The following is an 8,229-nucleotide window of genomic DNA, read 5'->3' on the forward strand; positions in this document are numbered from 1 at the left end:
ACCCACTTTGCACAGTCTTGGTTGGAACAACACATGGGTAAACTGTGTGCTCTGGACACCATTTCTATATGCACATGCACAGCCAGTGGTTTTAAATGAAGAAAATCTACTAGACAAAATTAAAAACTTAAAAAAATAAGTGTACGCTTTCTTATTTTATTTCTGAAAAATATAAGCAATGGGCATCTCTGAGGAAGATGTTATTTTGGCTTAGCCAGCTTTAAAGGACAAGTGGTTACATAGTATTGGAAGGTGGCCTGACCGCTTCATTCCCATTCTACAATTTACTTGTGACTTTAAGGTAAAGAAGATACCATTTAAAAAGTGAAGGATATAATTAAATGTGTGAAATATGAAGAGAGTGATATATTTTGAATACCCACATTGTTGGTATGGATTTAAGCTATATATCTGCAGAAGGTTCAGGCAATGTTTGACAAGTTGATATTCCAAAGAACAGAATGTTTTCCTCTGAATGCAAAACTTATAAAAAGTTCTTTAATGGGTCTAAAATTTGATTATTCTTCATATTAAATAGCTGTTACGTTTCAATGCACTGAAAATATTGATTTTTAAAAATTCTCTATTCTTTATGAAAGTACCAAAAGTTTTGCATTGTCCAATATTTCTCTATATGGAAGATGATTGAGTTTTTATAACACTCAATGGATATGCAAGAATTTTAGAAAAGCTGATTTTTCTACAAAGTGAATGAATTTGTTGAAAAATGAACAAATCCCTGGGTGGGATTTGTTTCACCTTTGAAAACAATACTTTGATTTAAAAGAATCTCATTGTTCTTAAACTAATGAAAAAAAAAATTCATATTTTGCCCCAATTTAAAACTCTGGCATATGAGAGCAGTGATGGAGATGATGAGCATAGACAAGGGTGTGAGGCCCTGTGAGGCCCTGTGAGGCCCTGTGAGGTTCTGTGAGGCCCTGTGAGGCCACCTCTGCTGCTCCACATGCAGGGTTAGAGGAAGAAGAACAGCCTACAGACCTCGGTGCTTTCGGAACCCCCCCCCATTTGTCTGAATAGTTTTCTAGATTAGAAATTAGTCCGGAACTAGGAAGATGACTCTGTGGTTTAAGAGCATTTGTTGCTCTTGCTGAGGACCAGGTTCTATTCCATAACCCATGTGGTGGCTTACAACCATCTCTAACTCTAGTGCTAGGTGTGATGGATGTCTTCCGTCCTCTCTTGGTGACGCACATACACTCAGACACACATATACACATCACACAGAGAGGCAGAAATTAAATAAACAAATCAAAAATGAAAAAGAGGAAGACTCATTCTCTCTCATAAAAACACCTGTCTACTCATTCTAGATTTTAAAGTTAAAGCTGTGATGTATTTTGTCCAGTTGGGGTGCACCCTTTTGCTCTCCCATGAAAAGGTTCTGGGCTAGTGTATACCCCTGCAGCCCACGGGAGCTTTACTGCAAAGATCTACCTCAGGACAAGGGCCTTGCTCCAAGAGTGGGTGGAGCTATTCGCTAGAACACTGGGATGTGCAGGGACCATGCTTTTCTCTCAGGACTGAAGTGTCCATAGTGACCTTCGGTAAACTTGAAACACCTGAGGCTCCTTGGGAAGTAGCCGTGTTGCTGGCAGCGATCTTTGTGCCCTTTTTGGTCACCGCTTCCCTGAGCCTGAGGACTCTCTGTTTTGGTCTTGTTCACTGGCCACATTGCTTCACTCAGAGATCCACTTCATATGCACGTGCCTGCTCCTTGTCCTTGGCTCCCAACAACTAACCCACCTCTTAATTCCTGTGCCTTAATCCCTGCCCCTTTCCTTGCTCTTCACGGTGCTCTTGCCTTCTACTCGTGTGCACGCTTATCTCTCATTTTTTATTGTAATATAGCTGAGAAGAGTGTGAGCCACAGTGTGAAAGGGAGGGCAAGAGAGTGAGACGTCCCCCTTCACCCTCCAAGGGACACAGTATTCCAGAGGACACTTCAACTCCTTGGCATGCGACTCAGGCTGTTTTCAATTTATTGCATTTTAATAGCCCTAGCATTCTCAGAAGCCCACTCCATCCATCTTTAGTACAAATTATATTTCTGTCATCAAAAATTGATGTTGACAAATGTGCATAATCAGGTGGCTGGAGGGGCCACTGGGTCTGGCTGATTTATTTCAGAACTTACTTCTAAGGAATTTGAAATATCAAAAAAAAAAGGTTGTTATTTTTCTCTGTTGCTTTCTTCCTCCAAAGCCCCAAAGCAGAACCTTTGTTATAGGTTCCCTTTTAAATTATAATATAGCAGACAGAAGGATTCAAAGCATCTCAAAACCTGCTGCTATGTACAGGGACAGGGAACCCAGAATCCGGTGGTCCATGTAGCATCCTGATACCTGTCTCTTTCCTCCTCTGTTCAGGCTGGCTATATGTCTGGAATGCTGGTGCCTGTTGGGGTAGGGATAGCTGGAGCCTTGTTCATCTTGGGAGCACTCTACAGCATTAAGGTCATGAATCGCCGAAGAAGAAATGGCTTCAAAAGGCATAAAAGGAAGGTATGCAAGAAACAAAAGCAAAGCTAATCGGTTGCGGAGAGTTCTTCCCTGCTTGCCTAATTTGCCTGATAAAGTACAGAGGATTTAATGGTGCAAGAAAGCCTTCTGTTGAGGCGTTATGTATTATCTGCTCCCAATTCTTTAGAGTGGGTCTGCTCCTTGGCTTTGCAGAGAAAGAATTTGATGCTTTCCTGTGTTCTTCCCCCAGCAGAAAGAATTCAACAGCATGCAAGACAGAGTGATGCTGCTAGCGGACAGCTCGGAAGACGAATTCTGAATGGGACTTGGGTTTAATGCAATGACATCATTGTTTCATTTTTTATTTGAGGGCAAAAAGAAAAAAGAAAATAAATAAATGGCAACAATATCTCACCACCTTGCTGCTACTGGGCCTCTGATCCAGCCTTCGTCTCTGCTGGAGAGTAGATTTTTCTTGTGCTGAGCAGTAAAGATGCCCTGTACACGAAATGTAGCATGCAGTGTCAGTTATTCTGCAGTGTTTGCCCACCAAGGGCTGCAGTTCAGAAGCACAGAGCACACATGTTCAGTAGGAGTAGCTGGGTTAGGTAAAGTAAATACCTTGTATTTTTTAAACCTTTCAGTCTCAGTTTTTATTTTTTCGTCTCTTAGTCTGTTAGTAAGAAAAAATGCACTAAAAATTGTACACTAAAGAGCCCTTAGCCTTAATTTACGCTTGCTTTCTTAAATACTGTTAGTCCAATGGGTGTGATGGAAGATTCTTGTTTGCTTATCATTACAAAATATTCCATTGGTATATTACTGCAATTAACTGAGAAGGGAAAAAAAGGATGACATGAAGATAAGGGTGTGTGGCCTTCCAGAGTGTTTGTCCCTGCTCCTTGGTTCTGTATTCATGTGGCATTACTGTGGTAAGTCAGAGGATCACTTTTCACGTCTACGATCTCGCTATGGAAGGAGTGGGCCACCAGTGGTCTTCTTTGGCTTTACTAGAAAAGGCAGGCATTCTTTGGTAGAAGGTGACCCAGAGTCCTCATATGTAAATAAGCTCTCGCTGTCACGCATGTGGGATGATGAGCTATTAGATACTTTCTCATTTTTCTTGGAATGCAATTCCCTCTTCTACACCAAATAACGCATTCAAACACAATGTTTGAATCTGGGTGTTTGGGGATTTTAGTGCATTGCATTGAGCAGTATGGCTTGGGTCAGTTCCAAGGATAGATAAAGGTTACCAGTAGTGCTGTTACCATGGAGAATTTGTTCATAGACATTAAAGCCTATTCTACTGAGACAGGGTCTATTTGATTACTCCTTGTAGCTTCTGGGTGGGAAAGAGCATATATTTTTTCCATTCTACTGAAGATGGAACGTAAGCAGAGGAGAGAAAGAATTAATCATCAGTTACATCTGCGGACTCAGCATGAGGACCACCTTAAACCCAAACTATGTGCTGTATTTTCAGTTCTGTACCCTTTCCCTCATGCTTTGAAAGATACGAATGAGTTTTTCCCACAGGTTCTTCCATCCCACATGGATTTATGTATCATTTCTAGAGAACGAAAAGGGAAATGGAACCCATTTTTGAAGAATGGTTAGTGCTCTCTCTCTCTCTCTCTCTCTCTCTCTCTCTCTCTCTCACACACACACACACACACACATACTAAGTTTAACTCTTTTGATCAAGAAAGCAACTGTGTAAAACTGATAAGGGAAATGAAAAGCTCGATGGAGACAAACAAAAACTAGTGTTCCTAAATGGGGTTGAAGTCAGAGTTTTTTAAAGTAGACCAGGAACGTAAGTGATGACTTTCACGGTGAGTCAGTCTCACTGGGAGAGCTGTCCTGCTTCCGAGTAAGTGGTGCTTTCTAAGAGCAGACTCTTGCTGTGCTCCTCAGGCTTCAAGCCAGCGAGCGCGAGGGGACATTGTACCTGCATCTTGACAAGATGTATATGGCAAACTAACAATAGGTTCTTCTAATTCAAGGACACATGGGCGATATGGATGGTCGGTCATGCCTAGAGCTGCTCAACCTGTAGCTTTAGATTAGCTCAGGGCTGCCTCTTCAAACGGCTGTATATAAAGGCCATGAGTAACAGTCACACGTTCACAGTGAAGATGACATGTGCGTGACTGTGTCCTCTAGCAGCGATGTCTACATCCCGTCAGCACACGTGAGCACGCATAGAAAAGGGGTTTCTATAGACCACAGCATATTTCTGTACAAACCTACTTCACTCTCTGTATAAAGAAATGTGCTACACATTAGTCTATTCCTCAGTGCTAAAAACAAGAGAAAAAGTCCTGGTCCTCTGACACAGATGTGGGAGGACTGTCTGCTGAGTGAAATAAACCAGACCCATAAGAAGTGCTGCATGAGTCTAAAGGCCATGAACCATCTAAGTGGTCATGTTCAGAAACCCGTGTGAATGATGGTTGCCAAGGATCAGGAAAGGGAGCAGAGGGAGGTATGAGGAGGTGTTGGTTAGTGGTATTAAGTTTTGATTATGAAGCTGAATAGGTTCTAGACATCAGTTGTGCAGTGTAGCACCTACAGGTAATAATGCAATATTGTACAGCAAATCTCTTATAGGCAATAATGTGATATTGTACAGCATAGCACCTATAGGCCATAATGCAATATTGTACACTATAGCACTTATAGGAAATAATGCAATATTTACACTATAACACCTACATGCAATAATGCAGTATCGTACACTATAGCACCTATAGGCAATAATGCAATATTGCACAGCATTGCGCCTACAGGCAATAATGTAATATTGTACAACATAGCACCTATAGGCAATAATGCAATATTGTACGACATAGCGCCTACACTTCAATGCTGTGTTTTCACACAAAATCTTGTTAAGATAGTAGGTCTCATGTTAAATATTTTTGCCATGAAACTAAAAGATGAAGGAGAGCAGGACTCTGGGAAAGGACACTTTCCCTAATCACCCTAAGGAAGGCAAAATAAAAGAAAAGATAAATGAGAGAAGCTACTAGAAAAAAGAACAGAAGACAGACTGAGGAGAGGAAGTTTCTGCCATGCTTTTGGTCCCATTTGCTATAATCAGAAGATAATATTTTTATTTTGAACTTCTTTAATTTTTCTATCTTCTATGAGCTGCTTCTTTCACTAGCTTCTGGCTGAATTTATATGCAATATTTAGAGTTAATTAGTATCCCAGGGCAAGAGATTCCCATAGCAATGCCTTAGCCTTGACTGCAGCTCATACACTACCTTTGTGGTGCTTTTCCAGAAACTTGCAGTACCTGTATCCCTGACACAGGTCAAACATGCCATGAAGAAAACTGTAAAGTGTCGTTTGGGAATATATTTAAAGTGGTTGTATCTTAGTCAATACTAAAGCACTTCATCATTTCATTAATTTATTCTATTTTTATTTTATTTTTGTGGTACTGGGGATAAAACTCATGACATCATGCATAATAAGCAAGTGCCCTTATTTTGAAACATACGTACACACATTTGAAGCCCAAGACTTAAAATGTTACTTCCATTAAAACATTATGGAGTGATATTCTGAATGTCTAATGCTTCTCTCTGTGTGTATCTCTCGGTATTTTCTTTCTGTAGAAGTCCAAATGAAGCACCATTTAAATCACATCCATAGTGTGTGTGTGTGGGGGGGTGTAGGATCAAATCAGCTTTGTGAGTTCTGTGGATATGATTAATCTCCATCCCTGCCAGCTGCTGAGAAACAGCATTGGGAACAAGCTATGTTATTTGGCACAAGATTATAGCTGTGAGGTCCTTGGTAGAAACAGGCTTTGCTCTGACCAAAGGGAAATTGCAGAGGGGAAAACTGCAGTGAGAGCGAGCAGCCTCTCCAGCTAGCAGTATGACTTCATTGCTTACAGTCTGCCCTTAGGCGGTGTCTGGGATTGCTTGTCCCTGCTATATGATCTGGAAGTTATTGACATTTCACAAAGGCCACACATTTGTGCCAAGCTTTCGACAAGTTTCCCGCAGTGATTTCGAATATGGAGGAAATAGGTGATATTACCCTTATCACAGATCTGGGTTTGCTGGTTTACTATCAGAATCTAATTGTTCCTTTTCTTAAACGGGTCTTTCTCTTGATATTTTTAAAGGATGATTTTTATTGATTTCCAGAAAATGTGAGACTCAAAGTCTTGAGACCTAGAATTCTTCTATAGTCAGCAAAATAAATAATTGTGTATAAAGGTTGTTCAATTAATGTAATAAATGTCAAACAACTGGGAAGAACAGTTGTAATAACAAGGAAAGAAATATGAATATAAAAAGATGGAAGAAAAATACGAATGCAAGTCATGTATAACATGATAGAATGATGTGCTGGAAAAAAAGTCATGAATGAATTTTTATTTTTATGGTGCTGGGGATCAGACTTATGACTTCATGCATACTTAGTAAGTGCTCTACCACTGAGCTATACCCCCTATCCTCATATTTAGCTCATTAAAAAAACAACAAAGCCAAACAAGTTAAAGAAAACAATGAAGAAGATCATTGACAGGGAAAAGGCTATATATATCCATAGCCCCTTTTGAGTTCCATCTTTCTCATCAAAGGAAATTATACTAGGAGGAACGAATAAGGCCAAGAAGGAACTGATGCCCAGGATGAATGCGGAGATGAAAGGTTTCTTAAACTAAACTGAGCTTAAGCTTAGTTAATTGTCTTCCTTAATTACAAAGACTGAGTGTAAGCTTTTAGGATGGAAATAAGTTGAAAAAAAAGAATGCTATTAACCTAATACTATAGTTTAATATCTGGACATGTTTACATATTACATAATAGGTACCATATTTGGACATGTAGCACTCCATAGGACACACAACAGTTTTTGGGGTAGTTATTAAGCCAATAAGCTGGAATGGACTAAAGAGTGATACCTCGTTATGTTATTCTGATAATTACAGATCCTGGCAGTTAAAGGGCCAGAAGCATCATCTTGTTAAATTTCTCCTGTAAGCTCATGTTACATACATGCACCATAGGTATCCCATCTGAGTAATAGATGGGTCTACTTCTTTACTAAATCTCCCAAATGCTTGTTATGTGAACACACAGAAAGAGAAACAGAACGGAAGGAAGAGACAAAGAACAAGGAAGAGAAGGGAAGGAGACAGCAGCGTAAGTAAGAAGGCAATTTCTGTTCTCTTTCTCTATTTACTCAAAAGCTCAGGATGATGTTAGGTGAACTCTGAAATCTTCCCCTGAGTAAAGCAAACATTTTACTGTCCTTCCTCAAAAGGCAGCAGGTGCAGTAACACAAGAGAAAACCACAAATACAATACACTACAGAAATCAGATACTTCACAAGATAGAATGTAAGTTCTGTCCTGAGACCATAGTCTACAGCTAAGCTGTTCGGGATTGATATTTGATATTGCTAAGAGGTGTAACATTTTATGGGCTGAAAATGGAAGACCTGAGCATGAAAAAATCCAGTTTTACCTTTCTTCACAATACTCACAGGTATAAGAACACAGCATAGGAAAGAGGCAAGTTAAGCCAGTGAACTCTATTATTTTGTTACCACTAAGCAGGGGAGGTCATCTACTCATGTCTCAGAGGAAGAAAGTTGGTAGCAGGTCAAAAAAACTGAGGGTTTTTTATGAACTCTGAAGCCCAACATTTTCTTCTCAAGAAACATAAAAGCAAAAGAAGGAACCAAAACATTGGAAATGTCTCTTCAATT

At 39.9% G+C, this 8,229-nt stretch overlaps 1 protein-coding gene across 3 annotated transcripts in view; it reads left to right on the forward strand.

Annotated features, from left to right (window-relative positions):
• Armh4 (armadillo like helical domain containing 4) overlaps positions 1–3,119 on the forward strand; it is an 89,835-nt gene extending 86,716 nt beyond the window's left edge. The window contains exons 7-8 of one of the 3 annotated variants that reach the window (XM_075949527.1): positions 2,391–2,525; positions 2,734–3,119. In XM_075949527.1, the coding sequence (XP_075805642.1) occupies positions 2,391–2,525; positions 2,734–2,802 (204 nt within the window). In that variant the 3' untranslated portion in view covers positions 2,803–3,119. The remainder of the gene's footprint in view (positions 1–2,390; positions 2,526–2,733) is intronic. The other 2 variants (XM_075949526.1, XM_075949525.1) reach the window with 2 other exon arrangements.
• Positions 3,120–8,229: the final 5,110 nt, after the last annotated feature.

The sequence above is a fragment of the Microtus pennsylvanicus genome, chromosome 15, assembly GCF_037038515.1.
Source record: "Microtus pennsylvanicus isolate mMicPen1 chromosome 15, mMicPen1.hap1, whole genome shotgun sequence".
NCBI lineage: Eukaryota > Metazoa > Chordata > Mammalia > Rodentia > Cricetidae > Microtus > Microtus pennsylvanicus.